The sequence below is a fragment of the Macaca mulatta genome, chromosome 9 (genome assembly GCF_049350105.2).
Source record: "Macaca mulatta isolate MMU2019108-1 chromosome 9, T2T-MMU8v2.0, whole genome shotgun sequence".
Taxonomy (NCBI): domain Eukaryota; kingdom Metazoa; phylum Chordata; class Mammalia; order Primates; family Cercopithecidae; genus Macaca; species Macaca mulatta.
In genome coordinates this window covers 27974121-27992938 of record NC_133414.1, presented here as the reverse complement: position 1 = coordinate 27992938, position 18818 = coordinate 27974121, and the positions used below count along the sequence as shown (strand labels likewise).

The window sequence follows — 18818 nt, the reverse complement described above, 5'->3', positions numbered from 1 at the left end:
AAAGGAACATAATAAAATGAGAACTGGAGTTACTGTTGATGAGATTAAATTGAATGTAAAGCAAATTTACCTTCTATCCTATTTCAAGCATATGCCCCAGAAAAAATTAAGAGCACCTTGCCAGTTTTAATTACTAAATATTTTGCTTTTAAAACTATTTTTTTTTTCTTTTTAAAGGTTCATTTAGACTTCAGGGGCGTCCAATCTTGTAGCTTCCCTGGGGCACACTGGAAGAAGAATTGTCTTAAGCTACATATAAAATGCACTAACACTAGTGATGATAGGTGATGAACAACAACACACACACACAAAATTGAGAAAAATCTCATAATATTTTTGAGACAGTGTCTGGCTCCGTCTCCCAGCAGAGTGCAGTAGCATGATCTCAGCTCACTGCGGTGTCCGCCTCCTGGATTCAAGGGACTCTCCCATCTCAGCCTCTGGAGTTGCTGGGATTACATGCATGCGCCACTACACCTGGTTAATTTTTGTATTTTCAGTATAGACAAGGTTTTGCCATGTTGGCCAAGCTGACCTCAAACTCCTGACTTCAATTCATCCATCTGAGTCCGCCTCCCAAAAATGCTAGGATTACAGGTGTGAGCCACCGTGCCCTGCCAAGAGCTCCTAATATTTTAATTTGTGTTGGGTAGCATTCAAACGGGTCCTGGGCCACCTGCAGCCCGTGAGTTGAGACAGCATGATTTAGAGCTTACTTTTCTCCAAATATTAAAACATAGCATTATCTTCCTTTATTTAAAAAAATGCATTATTATTTTCCACTCTAAGAAGATTTTGAGGAGTTTTACAGTTAAAAAAAAACACAAAAATACAAAAACAAAAATAGAGCCATATAAATAAAATTAAGAAAATGTAAAAGGCCTATCAGTAGCCAATTTGAAAGAGAAGAGATATAGGTACCAAGAACCTAGGATAAACTGGGCGTTAAACTTATCTCTGAGGGAAAACATTTCAGGTTGAAGAATATACATAGGATTGCCTTTTCCTGCCCCTACATTTTTATTTACAGGATACTTACAGCATTGTAATAATAAGAGAATTCAAAAACTATCTAAATAACTGTATTTTTCAATTACTGTTATTCAAGCATTATAAAAGCAAAACCAAAACAACCTGTGTCCAGGACTCCAATCAATCAAGCAACCGAATTCCAGGGAAAGGAAACAGGCTCTGCTTGTCACGTTTTCTCGTTCTCCTCTCTCGATTTTCCTGCAAATTCTGAAGGTTATAGAGGTAGAGATGAAAAATCTATCTGAGGTCACCAAGACTTAAGAAGGCATGGAATGTTGAAAGCTATTTTTAATTTTAGTGTTGATTTCAAGATAGATGGACCCAATAATCTTTCTAGAAATACCATCTTCAGGAAAAACGTTTAACTTTTATTCATTTGATGCTTCTTAACATAATAAAATAAATGAACCTAAAACAGCACTTTAGGTAACCTGGAAGGGAAGATACATTCCATTTAGGTGAAAATACATAGGAGCAATATGTACATTTGGGCAGATATTCTGAACTCTATTGGGTTAATGTTTATGGCTGCACTTGAGCACAACAGTGAGAAGTTTCCCATCACATTTTATCTGAAATGAACAAAATGTCAGGGTAATCTACTAGCAAAACCTGCGCTCCGGGTCAGCGGTGCTTCTCCCTCTGGCACACTCACCATGCCCCTCCCTAGGACACGTTACCTCTCTTCTTTTGCAAAGCTTTCATGAGGTCTGACATGAAATCTTGCTCCCCGCCTCCTGCCCCGCCCGGGGTCCCTGGGTTCTCGTGCCTCTTGGGGGGCATAGGAGGCCTCTTGGCCACCGCGGGAGACGGCCTGGCGGAGTCGGGGGCGGGCGCGGGCGGCGGCGGCGGCGGCGGGGGCAGCTCCAAGCCCGCGTTCCCTGCACACGACGGCGGGGGCGGGGGCACGAAGTCCGGGGGCGGCTCCATGAACTCCGCGGGGGGCGGCGGGAGCTCTGGGTCTTCCAGGGGCGGCGGCGGTGGCGGCGGCGGCAGGAAGTCGTCGGGTGGGGAGGGGAAGCCCCCGCCGCCTGTGCCCTTGGCCTTGGGGGGCGTGGCGGGGCTGCCGCTGGTGTCCGAGGACCTCCGCACCGGAGGGGGCGGGGGCAGGCTGGACTTGGGGGCGTGCGGGGCCCGGAGCGCTGCCGGGTCGTGGTGGTTCCCGAGGGCTGGCTTCTTATCCTGCAACCGAATGACAGCAGCATTCTTTTTTTTTTTTTAATTTTTGAAATTTTAAATTTATTGTTATTAATTAATGGAGACGGGGTCTCACTCTGTCGCCCAGGCTGAGTGCAGTGGCGCGATCTGGACTTACTGCAGCCTCGACCTCCCGAGCTCAAGCGCTCCTCCCGTCTCAACTTCCCGAGTCGCATTCTTTATTCTCAAAACAGCCCCAGTGGACAAAACAGCCCTAGTGGACAGGACCATGCCATAGATATGTGAGTCTCTGTCTGCCCCCTGGGGAGCCTCTGTCCCTCAGTCACTGAGACTCCTGGTTGTTCATGAGCTCGTCTTTGTTCTGGAATATGGCAATTATTCTAAATGGTCTTTAAAATTAAAAATAATCATTTTTCTAATTTTTTAATATTTTGGCTGGGCATGGTGGCTCATGCCTATAGTCTCAGCACTTTGGGAGGCCCAGGCAGGTGGATCACTTATGTCCAGGAGTTCAAGACCAACCTGAACAATATGGTGAAACCCTGTCTCTTTTAAAAATACAAAAATTAGCCTGGTATGGTGGCACACGCCTGTAGTCCCTGCTACTGGGGTGGCTAAGGCATGAGAATTGTTTGAACTTGGAAGGTGGAGGCTGCAATGAGCTGAGATCATGCCACTGCGCTCCAGCCTGGACAACACAGCCAGAATATGTCTCTCTCTATATATATATTTTTAGAGACGGAGTCTCACTGTGTTGCCCAGGTTAGTCTCAAATTCCTAGCCTCAAGTGATCCTCCTGCCTCAGCCTCCTGAGTAACTGGAATTACGGCCACCCCACTTGGCCCAAATGGCCTTTAACAGTATTTCCTGTTGTCACAGTGGAACAGCATAAAAACGAATGTAACTAACTTCATTTTTATTTAAAGTGGCCTTTACCCATTCCTGCACATCGGCAAGGATAATTTTAGAGCATTGAGATAAACATGCAAACCCAGCAATCACGTAGTTTTAAAAACTAACTCTGGGATTAGAGAAGTAAACAACTATGTTTTGTTAAAGATTTATATGACCATTGTGACCTGACCAAGGACAGAGAAGTTCCCAACCTCTTTGGACCCTTGTTGGCACCCAGATGTCTGCAGTCTCTGGTCATCCCTTGATCTCAACTCTTTCCCCAACTCACTCCTCTTCCCCATATCCCACACTCATTAAACTCCTCCAGTTAGCCTGAAAAATTTAAGATTGTACTTCAGAACACTAGTCCACCATCTTCATAGTGTTACTGGCTTTCCAAATAAACCAGCTTTTCCTCCCATCATCCCTAATCTCTTGAGTCTGGCTTTTAAGTGGGGAGCAGCCGAACCTGGGTTCAGTTACCCTGTGGCACTCATCTACCAAGTCTACTCTAAATGGAAGATCTGGCCATGTTCAATGAGGTGTGTTGTATTTAGATCATACGAGTATCACCTCCTTGGAACCTGCCTTATCCAGGAGCTGCTGTGTGTCTCTAAAGGGGCTTTCATGGTGTATCTCCTGTGGGGTTGCCTCAGTCTATAAACCACCCTCGACTCATTCATTCCTTCAAAATGGAAGCCAAATGACTTCACTCTTTGGTTCCCAAGCCAAGCCACCAGAGTCCTCGGCATATAGGAAGGGATGCATTTTTTCTTGGTCTGAGTTGAGCTGGTTGTGAAGCTCGTGTCAGGAGTAAGCATCTGTAAAATTATCTTGCTCCTATTCCACACAACACACAGTAGAAACACACGGCAACTCCTGGGGCTTGAGGACTTCCCAAAACCTCCACACAGTCTCCTGGCTTAAATGTACTACTCTGATTAGGATGAAGGAGATGGAAGGGGAGAAGTGAATGGAAACAGTTCTCTCTTGGCTACAGCTTTGTGCAAACGTAGGCACAAAGGATATGTTTCCTGGCAAAGACCTTTTTGCCTGATCTTGGGGACAATGTCTCCTTGTGTTGGTGAGCTGAGAACACAGGTGCCTTTCGCCAGGACTGTGGGCTTTTAGAGAGGAGCCGATTGCAAGCTTGGCTCCAGCTGGCCTCACAGCTTCAGGGAAGGCAGTGTGGTGGGCCAGAAATCAGAACAAGGCATCTGGTCTCTATAAGTTTACTTTTTCTTTATTTTATTTTATTTTTATTTTTATTTATTTATTTTTTGAGACAGAGTCTCGTTCTGTCACCAAGGCTGGAGTACAGTGGCAGGATCTCCCCTTACTGCAACCTCCACCTCCTGAGTTCAAGCAATCCTCATGCCTCAGCCTCCCAGTTAGCTGGAATTACAAGTGTGTGCCAACAGCCCCAACTAATTTTCCTATTTTTTGTACAGACGGGGTTTCACCATATTGGCCACTGGTCTCCAACTCCTGGACTCAGGTGCTCTGCCTGCCCCGGCCTCCCAAAGTGTTGGAATTATAGGCATGAGCCACCATGTCTGGACAGTTTACCATTTCTCAACTGCATGAAAGTTGGCTGGTTCACTGGATATAAAATTAGCCCCATAGTCCTTATTATGACTTGTGTCTCAGGTTGTGATGAGATCAAATGAGATAAATATGTGAGTTCTGAAAAGTAATATCACCAGCATGTGCTATTGGTAGAAACTAGCACGCCAAATTTGGCCTAAGTCTAATAGACGCATAGCCCTTCCTCTGCCAATGTTGGAATAGATAATAATAATTTACATAATGAAACATCCCCAGGCAACTGGATTGAATCCGTTTTAGTAATAATTATCATTTCAATTTACAGTTTATCAGGGTTCCAGTTTATTTCGTTCTCTGCTTAGTAGCCTCTTACCATTGAAGATTAAATTTGGAATTTTTTTCTAATAAAGTGCCTTCTGATTTAGTTTCTGTTTTATTTAGTTTATTTACTTCGCATGATAAGCTATTTAACTGGTGATGTATTTTTTCTTTTTATTTAAATTTCTGAACAGGCAGCTTGGGAATTGGTGTTCACATATAGTTAAGTGATTTCTATTCTAGGATTCTTTTATTTATTTCAGTATTTTTAAATGCTTTCCTTCAACTGGCATTATAGAAATAATGAAAATAATAATAGCTGAAAGCACATTGCATGAGGAGATTGTCAGGCTTGAGAAGATAATGAGAACATTAAAGAAATACAACTTTCAAAGGCCTGCAGTGATTGTCAAAATTATAAGAAGTTCAATAAATACCAAGATTTAGTTGTTTTCATGACTGGCTGATGGACAAAATGAAGGGGCAAAAGAAGTGAAAAATTGCTAAAGTGAAGCACCCTGCCTGTCCTAGCTGGGTGACATGCTGTTGTCACAGTTATTTAAGGTTGTTTTGACTCACACATGAGAAATATTCAACAGAATTTATACAGTCAGCTGAGAAGTTTTGAACTAAATTAGTAACTAAATCGTAATTATTAGCTATGATTTTAAGATGGATTTAAAGGAATCCTCATTGATCTATTTGGTTGAAAAATTTTATGGAGAATGTTATACCAATTTGGCTATTATTTTACAATGTATTTTCTCCTCCGTCACCTGGGGATGTATGTAGGAAGGACACTAATGGGGAAAATAGAAAATGCACATTTTTAGTGAAACCCTTTTTTGTCTTTTTTCTTTTTTTTAAGACAGGGTCTTTATCTGTCACCCAGGCTGCAGTGTAGTGGTGCAACCAGAACTCAACTGCAGCCTTGAACTCCTGGGCTCAAGTGATCTTCCTGCCTCAGCATCCCAAGTAGTTGGGACTACAGGTGCTCACCACTGTGCCCAGCCCTATTTACAGTGTAACTCTTTTAACAGTCTTCTAATCTGATTTTGGGGGCCAGTTAACGCTTCATATAGGGCTTCAGACTACTAGTTGCCCTATTTTACTCAAAAAAGGCAAGTAAAATCCCAAGCGTTTAAAACTTGGATGTGCTACTATCAGAGAGGGCTAAGATCACTTGACTAAACCAAGAAAACCACTTTGGTCAAAGTAAACGTAGCTAATTAACTTCAGAGTGTTAAGGAAATGCTTACGTTTTTCCTAGGCAGTGTGATGATAGCTGGTTTTAACTTTTGATTCTAGCATGTGTAACTTTAAGATTACAAATATCAAGCAATGAACTAAATTAAATTGTAGTAACGTCTCAGTTGTTGGAACTACATTTTCTATTTATTTATTTATTTGACTGGATCTTACTCTGTCACCCAGGCTGGATGCAGTGGTGTGATCACAGATCACTGCCGCCTTGATCTCCTGGGCTCAAGCCAGTCAAACACCTCAGCCTCCCCAGTAGCTGGGATTACAGGTGCATGCCACCACACCTGGCTAATTTTTTTTTTTTTTCTAGTAGAGACAAGCTCTCTCTATATTGCCCAGTCTGGTCTCGAACTGAAGCTCAAGCAATTCTCCTGCCTCAGCCTCCCAAAGTTCTGGGATTACAGGTGTGAGCTACTGCACCCGGCTTTTTAAAAGAGCAGTTATTGGAACAATGCGAATGGTTGAGAACATGGGCTTTGGAAACATGGGCTGATGGAATGTATATCAGCTGCTTGCTGGTTTTACCTTTGACGTTTCAGCATGTCGCTGGGCCTCTTGGAGAACAGCACTGACAGAATGTGCAGCCTGGGGCATCTGTCCATTGGGCTGGGCGGTGCCATTTATAGGTCCTGAGAGGGAGGAAGCGAGAAACGAAGAGTGAGCAAAGCATTTTCAACATTCTTGAAAGTTAATCTGAAAATACAAAGCTGTTTACATCTCTAAAGCAAAGAAAGATACTTGCCGGCTACTTCTTACAAAAATAAAAAATAAAAACAAAGCAAAGAGAGCAATTCACAGGCATGGGATGGTACACAAAACCTTATGAAAAATCTGAGGTTCTGTGACAAAACTTTATATGAGATTCAGCAAAAGATTCAGGAAGGTGAGGGTGGTATTTGATAAAGCCCACCGAGGAGGGTCTGGATTAACTGGGATCCTGGAGAGTAACAATATATTTTACTTTTAAAAACGTTTCAGTAATTGAAGAATAAACCTTGAAAACATATTTTAAAAAATTCTTCTTGATTTTTTAAAAATGTATCTATCCAGTTTCATACCACACTGAATACAGGAACAACTCTTCAACATTGTCCTCAACAAAAAGTACATTGGACACAGAAATAATAGACAGAAATTTGGGCAAAATGTGCAGGTCCCTGGAATAATCGGGAATTAGATGGGTTTTTTTTCCCCCTCAAAAGTCCTGGTATGCTATTTTATTTTCCTGCCTTTTAATTTGTCCCTTTGACATGAAACTTTGACTCATGTTACCTTCAAATATGCTGTCCAGGACTGGGTGTAAGGTGTCAAAACACTGGGACATAATCTCATTCTTCATGTGGACAGTTTTCTGGGCACTAATGGAGCCTTGGATTAATATAATATTTGTACTCTGATAAGAAACATCTACCTACTAGCTCACCCTAAACAGGAGATCAGCACCTTATCCACAGAATATCATAAAATAAGTGGTCAAAGCTTTCTTAAAAGTCACTTAAAATAGATACAGGGCTCCAGTCTGGGCAACAGAGCAAGACCTTACCTCCAAAAAAAAAAAAAAAAAAAAAAAAGCAAAGAAGAAAAAGAAAACAGGTCGGGTGTGGTGGTTCATGCCTGTAATCCCAGCACTTTGGGAGGCCGAGGTGGGTGGATCACGAGGTAAGGAGATCAAGACCATCCTGGCTAACGCGGTGAAACCCTGCCTCTACTAAAAAATACAAAAAATTAGCCAGGCGTGGTGGTGGGCACCTGTAGTCCCAGCTACTCGGGAAGCTGAGGCAGGAGAATGGCGGGAACCCGGGAGGCAGAGCTTGCAGTGAGCTGAGATTGAGTCACTGCACTCCAGCCTGGGCGACAGTGCGAGACTCTGTCTCAAAAAAAAAAAAAAAGAAAAGAAAAAGAAAACATATTCCGAAGCCGTCTACAAAGTTCTGTTTGTATAGATGTGTTGGATACGTTTTGAACAGGAGCACTGAGCTTTGAATATGTGTTGGAATTTCTCCTCCATTTAGTACCTGTAGATGGCTGAGCTGGTGCAGCTGCATTGACTGTCCCCAAGTTTGTCCACCGAGAGGCAAGTCCAGCCTTTGCCACTGCCCGCTGGTAGTTATCATAGAGAGTCTTCCCATACTGGGGAGAGAACACAAAGAAGGAAAGGAATCCATTTATCCCAAATCTGCACTCAATTGCAATATAAACATAGAGAAGAAATAAATACTCCACGGCTACTCTGTTCACCACTTGTCTGAGTTGGTGATTTTGGATATTTCCATTAAAATTTAACAAATACACATTCAATCATTTTCCAGATTGGCAGAGTCAGTTAATTTTTTCACCAACATATTAGAGAGAGCTTTGGCCACTCAGTTCTGATTACGTATGTCTTTATGTAACACGATCATAGATTCCATCTTGCGTTTTTTTTTTTTTTGAGACCGAGTCTCGCACTGCAGCCCAGGCTGGAGTGCAGTGGTGAGATCTCCTGCTCACTGCAAGCTCTGCCTCCCGGGTTCACGCCATTCTCCTGCCTCAGCCTCCCAAGTAGCTGGGACTACAGGCGCCTGCCACCACGCCCGGCTAATTTTTGTATTTTTAGTAGAGATGGGGTTTCACCGTGTTAGCCAGGATGGTCTCGATCTCCTGACCTCGTGATCTGCCAGCCTCGGCCTCCCAAAGTGCTGGGATTACAGGTGTGAGCCACCACGCCCGGCCCCATCTTGCGTTTTTAATTGCACACTAAGCTTGCAATACTCGCCATGAGTAAATATCCGGTTACTGGAGAGGTTCGTGTTTCTATCGCTCTCCTCATTTAGAAAACCCACTGGCGAATACACTTGATAATGTCTGTGGCTGAACCCAAAGGTGGGCCAACTGTTTCACAGTACCAGGAAAGCTGCGCCCGGGTCACTAAGTGGGCTGGCAAATGCAAGACAGGGTGAAGTCCGAACGCTCTCTCACCTTGGCTATCCGTATTCCCATCACCCACTGGTTAAGGGTTCTTGCGTCATCACAGCAGAGATACTTGATATACTGGGACTCCTTCTGAATTTGGGGGTGCTAGAAAGAAGCAGTTTCAAGACAATGTATTCACTTGTCATGTATTAGGAAGTCAAAGCACCTGTCAGGAAATTTTTAAAAAATCTCTAAAAATATATGTGATTTATGTGGTAAAAATTACTGGTTGTAAAATTAGGAAGGTAACTTTTAAAAATGACTAAATTTTGAAAGGATTTGAGAAATTTGTTATATGTTGGGAGGCTGAGGCGAGCGGATCACTTGAGGTCAGGAGTTCGAGACCAGCCTGGCCAACATGGTAAAACCCCGCCTCTACTGAGAATACAAAAAAAAAAAAAAAATTCCTGCTGAGGCAGGGAAATTGCTTGAATTTGGGAGGTGGAGGTTGCAGTGAGCCAAGACTGCACCACTGCACTCCAGCCTGGGGTGACACAGCAAGACTCTGCCCAAAAAAAAAAAAAAAAAAAAAAAAAAAGAAAAAGAAATTTGTTTTATGATTTATCAGAAGCACATCTTTTAAAAAAATGTTTTAGAAACAGGGTGTGACTCTGTTGTCCTGGCTGGAGTGGCACAATCACAGTTCACTGCAAACTTTGAACTCCTGGGGTCAAGAGATCCTTACCCCTCAGCCTCCTGAGTAGCTAGGACTACAGGTGCACACCACCATGTCCAGCTAATTGAAATTTTTTTAAAAAAAATATTTTGTGGAATTGGAGTCTCACTATATTAGCCAAGCTGGTCTCAAACTCCTGGCCTCAAGCAATCCTCCTGCCTCAGCCTCCCAAAGTGCTGGGATTACAGGCATGAGGTACCATGCCTTGCTTGTAAGAACTTTTTACTAATTATTATTACTATAATTTTCATTTATGACTTTTTAACTTTTGGAAGGTTTTCACATCCATCATGTCTCTATCCCCATGAGAAGTCTGAGCTGCTTCTCCATTTGTCAGATAAGGGAACTTACCTGAAGTAATTCTTATGTCATAGAATTAAAGCCTATGAGAATTGTGGGTTTATAACTCCCAAAAACTGATTCTAGGGTTATTTCTGCTTCTAAAAATTCAGAGTTTTGTGATGACCTTTCCTTCTTAACTGCTATCTGCTGCTCAAATGGGCCAGTGGCTTCCAGATGGACACCCTGGAGGACTATTTCTGTCTATTACACTTAGTGCCAGTGGCACTAAGCAGTGGTTCCGGTTGCTGAACAGGTCTTTTAGGAGCTCACAAAGATAACAAGGAAATGGGCAAGTGTGAAAGAGAAACACCTTGCATTCCTCTTAGTCCTCATTGCTTTTGTTGTTTCTGGTTTAATTTTTATTTTTTAAGACAGGATCTCACTCTGCCGCCCAGGCTACAGTGCAGTGGTGCCATCATGGCTCAGCCTCTAATTCCTGGGCTCACACAATCCTTCCACCTCAGCCTCCTCTGTAGCTGGGACCACAGACATGCATCCATGCTTGGCTTTTTTTCTTTTTTTTAAAGAAACACTCTTGCTATGTTTCTCAGGCTGGTGCTGAAACCCTGGGCTCAAGTGATCCTCCCACCTTAGCCTCCCAAAGTGCTGGGATTACAGGCGTGAACCACCAAGCCCAGTTAGTTTCTGTTTTATGTGTCTGTCTCAGATAGACTGTGTCTTCCATGAGGGTGGGAACTACATCTGTCTTACTCACTGCTGAAGACCCTCATTGCTTAGCACATGGCCAGCACATGGCAGGTGTTCCAGTCCAGATGTCAGAATACTTGAAGAAAAGAAACAAGCACAACATTTCGTGTTGAGTTAGAAATCTTGCCGTCATCAGGCGAGGGGCCAGCAACCAAACATAGGTTCTAAGATATTAATATGTGCCATGTAAATTTTCATCGGTCATTATAAGGTTTATTATAATACATTTTATTATGTAGAAAAATAATTAACAACCACAAGCATCTTGTGTGTGTGTGTGTGGAGGGGTATGGTACCACCTCTTTCTTTTTCCTCCTGTCCTCAGAGGATTTATTAATCCTGCTAGGATAATCCTCATTTGCTGGTGGGGCTGAAAGTGGAAAGGAAAGCAAAGAGAGCTGGAAGCATCTGTCTGCTCTTCAGTTGGCAGGAAAGGTGGAAAGCTGTCCAATTCCTCTCTTCGGGTATTGCACGGACCTCTCCACTTCTCTTTCACTTTCCATCTTAAATCACTGACCTCCAAGGAAATGGCTATTCTCAAAGTTGATCTACGCAAAGGGTCTCATGTCTTTAAACTTCAGTTGGAATCTGACTGGCAGCGTCTAGTCACTCTGCTGGACTTTCTAATGACTCAGCCTGCAAGAACCTGTGGGATTGTTACCTTTGTCCAGAAAAGATAACAAGATCTTTATAGACTCCAAGAGCTTGACGAGAGTTTAGTAATTTTTGGTTTCACGAATGAGAAAACTGAGGTTCAGAAACGTTACTATACATTCCATTCCACCCTGTGACCCCCACTAGAACCTGGGGGTCTCCTGACTAACCACCTAGAATTTCTGTGTTTGTATTAAGCTATTACACCCAAATCTCAGACTTGGAAGAGACAACAGAAAAAATTCCTCTTTTTGGTTTTTTCAGGCAATTGAGGAAGGTCTACTCATATTTTTGCCTTTAAATATGTATTGCTTATGTAGCTCGCTCGGGCTTCAGAAATTGCATCACCATTGCTCGAAGAACGGTCAGTTCCTATTTGCTTGGGCAGAGCAAACAGGAACACAGACATTCTCTCTACCAACGGCGACAACTTCACATCAGGCGCCTGAATGTTGCTGTAGTTTTGCAGTCTGGCCAGCAGATGACAGGAAACACTTTCGAATGGCTGCTGGGCATTTTATTGTTTTTGCGGTTCAATGCTTATTCCCTCATCCTGAATGCTAGATTTTAATTTTGCAAATGTTACTCCAATAGTGATCCTCTTTGGAGGCCCTTAAAATCGGAAATATCTATCAACTCAGGTAATATGGCCCGATAGCCAAAAGGATTTGTTGTCTTAATTAACCTGAAGGACGTATTGATGAAAAATATACTAAAGCCAGCACTCACTGGCTGGAATGTAACAGCCCACAAATGCCGCCAGCATTGCCTTCAACGATAACACGTGCAAAGCCAAACCAATGCCCTTGTCTTTCAGCACCAGAAACACGGCTCTCTGGCCGACAAACAGCATTTGTGTTCTGATTGTCATGTAAGAGAGGCAAGCATTGGTCTCTTCAGCAATTAAATGTTTACAATTGTTCTTAGAAAGCAACTATTCTGCCCCACCCCCCAGATATTTAAAAAGCTGACATTGCGACCTTCAAGTTAATCTATTACTTTTTTTTTGGTAGATGTCATGTGAGAGCCAAGTTTCCAGAGCAGACTAAATCTCATCGTGTTTGCAACAAAACGCAGAAAGCGACAATTATCCATTTAAGAAGCACCATAAACAATTTCTTAAGTATGTTATTCATTGAAATAGAGTAAAACATAGTCATTCCCTTAAAGAAAATGACTTTTGAACATAAAACAGTCCCTTGATGATGGGGTGATGTATAGACGTTGCTATAGGTCAGGTCTCACCAAGTTCCTTCCTTACGCTACATGTGTGCTGTGGATGTATACAGGAGGATTATATGACCTCTAAGTTCTCTAGCAATCCTCAGATTTTATGGTTCTAAGATGAGCTACCTAATGGGAACAAGCTCCTTTCTGGCTCCCTTGTGACACGGAAGTCGTTCAGGCTTGCAGACATCATAGAGCAAGTCACTGAGCTTGTTCTCCACCGTGATTGAGACTTTGCCAAGGAGATTATTGCCTAACCGAGCCTTTTGCTGAATAATCATTTGCAAAGAGGTTTCAGGAAAATGCTGGTGCAATGTCACTGGCCAGGCTCTTTTGCAACTGATTTGATTGTTCCTGACCATAAAGAGAGAGAAGCTCTCTTGGGACATGAGAACAGCACACAGAGGGCAGGGCGATTGTGGAATGCCACTGCTTAAAGGGCTCTTACAGACCCTCTGAACTTAGGAAATGAGAAAACAGGGTGACAGAGGCTAAGCAATTTATCCAAGGCCAAAGCTAGTGAAAGAACCAAGGTCCTATTTTGTTCCACAAATATCTCTGGGTGCTAAGAAGTATGCTAATTCCCAGGTACATTAAGAGGAGTAAGAGAGGCAGGGGCCAGTGGCTCACACCTGTAATCCCAGCACTTTGAGAGGCCAAGGCAGGTAGCTCACTCGAGGCCAGGAATTTGAGATCAGCCTGGACAACATGGTGAAACCTTGTCTTGGCCGGGCGCGGTGGCTCAAGCCTGTAATCCCAGCACTTTGGGAGGCTGAGATGGGCGGATCACGAGGTCAGGAGATCGAGACCATCCTGGCTAACCCAGTGAAACCCCGTCTCTACTAAAAATACAAGAAAAATTAGCCGGGTGAGGTGGCGGGCGCCTGTAGTCCCAGCTACTTGGGAGGCTGAGGCAGGAGAATGGCGTGAAACCGGCGGGGCGGAGCTTGCAGTGAGCCGAGATCGCGCCACTGCACTCCAGCCTGGGGCACAGCAAGACTCCGTCTCAAAAAAAAAAAAAAAAAAAAAAAAAACAAAAAAAAAAAACCAAATGCTTATTTCAATAGATGCAGAAAAAGCATTTGACAAAAATTCAGCGTCTCAACAAATTAGGTGTAGAAGAAACATACCTCAACATAATAAAGTTTATATATGTTAAACCCACAGCCAACATCACACTGAATGGGAAAAAATTAGAAGCTTTTCCCCGAAGATCTCAAAAGAGATAAGGATGCCCACTTTCACTGCTCCTATTCAGCATAGTACTGGAACTCTTAGCGAGACCAACGAGGCAAGAGAAAGAAAGAAAAGGCATCCAAATTGGAAATGAGGGAGTCAAATTGTCCCTGTTTGCAGACAACATGATTTCATATGTAGAAAATCTTAAAGACTCCACCAAAAAAACTGTTAGAACTAATAAACAGATGAAGTAAATTTTCAGGATACAAAATCAGCATACAAAAATTAGTAGCATTTCTATGCAACAGTAGCCAACTATCTGAAAATCAAGAAAGCAATCCCATTTACAATACCTACACAAAAATAAAATACTTAGAAATAAATTTAACCAAGGAGGAGAAAAATCTCTATGAAGAAAACTATAAAACATTGATAAAAGAAGGTGAAGAGGATATAAACAGAAAGATATTCTATGTTCATAAATTGGAAGAATTAATATTTTTATAATGTCCATGCTACCAAAAGTAATTTACAGATTCAGAGCAATCCCTATCAAAATTATGATGTCAGACTTCACAGAGAAATAGAAAAAAAAAAATCCTAAAATTTATATGGAAACACAGACTCCAAATAGCCAAAGCAATCTTGAGCAAAAAGAACAAAGCTGGAGGAGTCACACAAACTGATTTCAAGATATACTACAAATCTATAGCAGTGTGGTATTGGTGTAAAAACAGACACATAGGCCCATGGAACAAAACAGAGAGTCCAGAACTAAATCAATGCATTTACAGCCAACTGATTTTAAACAAAGGTGCCCGCCCCCCCAAAAGAACAAGAACAAGAAAAACAAACCAAAAAACTCACAATGAGGGAAAGATAGCGTCTTCAATAAACAGTGTTGGGTTAACTGGATAACTTCATGCAAAAGAATGTAACTTGACCCCTATTTCTCACCATAAACAAAAATCATCTCAAAATAGATTAAATAGTTAATATAAGACCCAAAACTGGCATGGCTCATGCCTGTGATCTCAGCACTTTGGGAGGCTGAGGAGCACAGATCACCTGAGGTCAGGAGTTCGAGACCAGCCTCGCTAACATGGTGAAACCCCAACGCTACTAAAAATACAAAAAATTAGCCAGGAATGGTGGCGTGCTCCTGTAATCCCAGCTACTCAGGAGGCTGAGGCAGGAGAATTGCTTGAACCTGAGAGGTGGAGGTTGCAGTGAGCCGAGATCACGCCATTGCACTCCAGCTTGGGCAACAAGAGCAAAACTCTGTCTCAAAAAAACAAAACAAAACAAGCAAAACAAACAAACAAACCAACAAAAAGAAAGACTCAAAACTGTGAATCTGCATAGCAAGGAAAACAATCAACAGAGTAAAGAGACAATCTACAGAATGAGAAAAAATATTTGCAAATTATACATTTGACTAAGGGTTAATAAGTAGAATTTGTAAGGAACTCAACTCACTAGCAAAAAACCCAAATAATTCATTTTTTAAAAAATGGACAAACAACATGAATAGACATTTCACCAAAGAAGACATACACAAGGCCAATAAAAATTTTAAAAATGCTTAACATCACTAACCATCAAGGAAATGCAAATCAAAACTACAATGAGATTTTGCATCATCCCAACTAGAAGGACTATGATAAAAGGACAAAAAATAACAAATGCTGACAAGGATGTGGAAGAACAAGAACTCTTATGCACTGTTGGCAGAAATGTAAATTAGTCTAGCCATTACGGAAAACAGTATGGAGGTGCCTCAAAAAACTGAAAATACATCTACCATATGATCCAGTATTTCCACTGCTGGGTATATATACAAAGGAAATGAAATTGGTATGTCAAAGAGACATCTGGACTCACATGTTTATTGCAGCACTGTACACAACAGCTAAGATATAGAATCAACCTAAATGCCCATCAGTGGATGAATAAAGAAAATACAAAAACATTTATATTCCACTCATATGTGGAATCTAAAAAAAATGATCTCATAGGAGTTGAGAGTAGAATAGTGGTTACTAGAGACTGGAGCGAATGGGGAGAGAGGTTTGTCAACAAGTACAGTGTTATAGTTAGGAGGAATAAGTTCTGGTACCCTACTGCAAGGTAGGGTGACTATAGCTAACAATAATGCATTGTATATTTTAAATAGCTAGAGGAGAGGATTTTATGATAAATGTTTGTGCTAATTACCATGATTTGGTCATTACACAATGTTTACATATACCAAAACAACACATTGTGTGTCATAATGTACAATTACTATGTGTCAATTAAAAAGTAAATGAATAAATACATAGGAAAAAAAGAAAAGCAAATTTCTGCACCCAATCCCAGACTTACTAAATAAAAAACCCTGGGGGCCTAGCAGTCTGTGTCTTAACAATCTAAATGGTTCTGATGCATACTAAAGTTTGAGAAACACTGGTTAATAAAGAGATTTATTTAATACTAGATGGCAATAATAACTACCACTTACTCAGTGCTGATACATTTTTAGACATTGCACTAATGATTTTGTAGGCGTATCATATTTAATTCTCAAAAGAAGGGCTGGCTGCTCTTATCTCTTGAAGATGATGCAATGAGGCTTAGCATCTCAATAGTGACCCAGTTACTAGGTGACAGGGCCAGGACTCAGACGCCAATCTTTCTGACAGCACCTCTCATGAACAGCCATAGTCATCAAGCTCATATTGAAGGATAAACTTTAGCCTGGATTTATCAGGCCACGAAATGAAATAATGCAATCTTCTTTTGTTTTGTTTTGTTTTGTTTTATTGAGACAAAGTCCTACTCCGTCACCCAGGCTGGAGTGCAGTGGCGTGATCTTGGCTCACTGCAACCTCCATCTCCCAGGTTCAAGCAATTCTCATGCCTCAGCCTCCCGAATAGCTAGGATTACAGGCGCATGCCACCATGCCTAGCTAATATTTGCATTTTTAGTAGAGACGGGGTTTCATCATGTTGGCCAGGCTGGTCTCAAACTCCTGACCTCAGGTGATCCATCCGCCTTGGCCTCCCAAAGTGCTGGGATTACAGGTATGAGCCACCGCGCCTGGCCTAAATCTCTTAACATTCCTCCCTGTATCCTTAATCCCTCTTGCCATCTACATACACATTCTTTGCATTTTGGAAACTGGCTCACCCTAATAAAGAATAGCAAGAGTTTTTACTTTTTTAAAACAGCAGACAAAAAGGGAAATAAGTGACCACAATGTTCATAAACAAATTAGGTTCTCCAAACCTCAACAGTAACCCTTTTACTCAGCAAGTTAATAAGAATTCTCAATATTTTGGGAAGGAACTGAGAAACATGCTTAAGAACAAAATGAGCAGGGTGATTGCACATGAGGAAATTGGCTTCAGAACAGAACTGATCATCATCCTGAGAAAAAAGGAAATACACATTCTGCAAGGGTTGCTCATGACTCTTACTCCCAGATCCATCGATCCTGCTGGTTTCTCCACCTCTGAGCCCCCTTTTTCCTTTGGGGAGATCCTCAACTCTCTCTTGACGACCCAGACCTTGGAGAGTAGGAATTTTTAGAAATTCTAGTTCAATATTCTGGGACCCAGGATTTCTATTCTTGGTGTAATCTCAGGATAACCTCACGTTCTAGGTCAGACAGTTCAAGTCCTGGCGATTGTAGGTCCTCATCCCAAACTTATGTGTCAGTTTGAGAAACTGAGTCCCTCCCCTGTTCACTGTGTCTAAATCCCCGTGCTGGGAACCTCTAGTCAGAGACCTTGTCTTTTTCTTGACAGACATCCCTGCTCTGGCTTCTGGACCCCAGCCCTGGGATTTGGCTCCTGCTTCCTTCTGCTAGACTTTCATCCTGTCTGCCCACTCTGAAGGCCATTTCATCATCAGCTGAGCCATGACTACTACATGAATCCTCATTAGAGTGAGGATACGTTCTAACACTTGGTAGAAAACTTGACCATGTTTAGGAAAAATGAAGATTCCTAGGCTCCATCCTTAAACCCTAACCCTAACCCTAGGTTCCATCATTATTTTGATTTAGTGGGCCTAGGGCCTGGGAACCTGCATTTGTAATGAGTCTCCAGTGACTCTGATTCAGCCAGTTTACTGACCCGCGTTTCAGAAACTTTCTCCAAAACCTTCTCCTGATTTAAGAAGTGTGGGCAGTGCTTTGGTGATAAAGTGTGTTGGAATGCTCCATTTTGGTGATTTATCAGGGTCTTAGGATTCCAAACACGGGAAGACATGGCTCCAAGGGCAGGTGGCCTTGTGGGAGGGGCAGGGTAGTGGGCAACGCTTCGTGTCCAGATCTCTGGGGGCCTGAGAAACTGTCTGAGAGAACAGCCTCTGAGCCACGCTGCCTGATTTCTCATTCTGACTTGGCCACTTCCTGGCTGGGGAGTCTCTCTGCACACATACCACATTTATAAAGAAGATGCGATGTCAGTGCTTGCCGTTCTTCTTATTTTTCCTATATCAGGAACAGACAAGGAGGGGCGAGGACCAGAAGCAGGCAGGGCATGCTCCTCATCTCTCTTCCTTCTGACCAAACAGACCTCTCTCACCTCAGGGCTTTCCACTTCCCGTTCTTATTCCTGGAGGGCTCGTACTGCGGGTAATTCTTGCTCCCTCACTTCGCTCACATCTTTTGTCAAATGTCACTTCCTAGAGGGCCTCTCTGTGAACACCCCATCCAAAGGAGCCCTGGCCCCAGCCCTACTTCATATTGCTCCTTGTTACTACCTGACTTTACATTACATAGTTTTTGTTCTTTACCATTTTCCTCATGTTGAATGTAAACTCCATGAGGACAGGAATTATTGTATTTTTTTCATTGCCCCACCACTGTTCCAGGTG

General features: G+C 42.4%; 1 protein-coding gene across 7 annotated transcripts in view; it reads right to left on the bottom strand.

Moving 5' to 3' along the window:
• Positions 1–1379: 1379 nt before the first annotated feature.
• The window catches only part of APBB1IP (amyloid beta precursor protein binding family B member 1 interacting protein), a 122226-nt gene continuing 104787 nt past the window's right edge, over positions 1380–18818 (bottom strand). For 4 of the 7 annotated variants that reach the window (XM_077946020.1, XM_077946022.1, XM_077946021.1 and 1 more), the window contains 4 exons: positions 9172–9270; positions 8229–8343; positions 6739–6842; positions 1380–2214 (listed from right to left, as the gene is read on the bottom strand). In XM_077946020.1, the coding sequence (XP_077802146.1) occupies positions 1699–2214; positions 6739–6842; positions 8229–8343; positions 9172–9270 (834 nt within the window). In that variant the 3' untranslated portion in view covers positions 1380–1698. Of the gene's footprint in view, positions 2239–6738; positions 6843–8228; positions 8344–9171; positions 9271–18818 lie in introns of all 7 variants that reach the window. The other 3 variants (XM_077946018.1, XM_077946019.1, XM_077946017.1) reach the window with 1 other exon arrangement.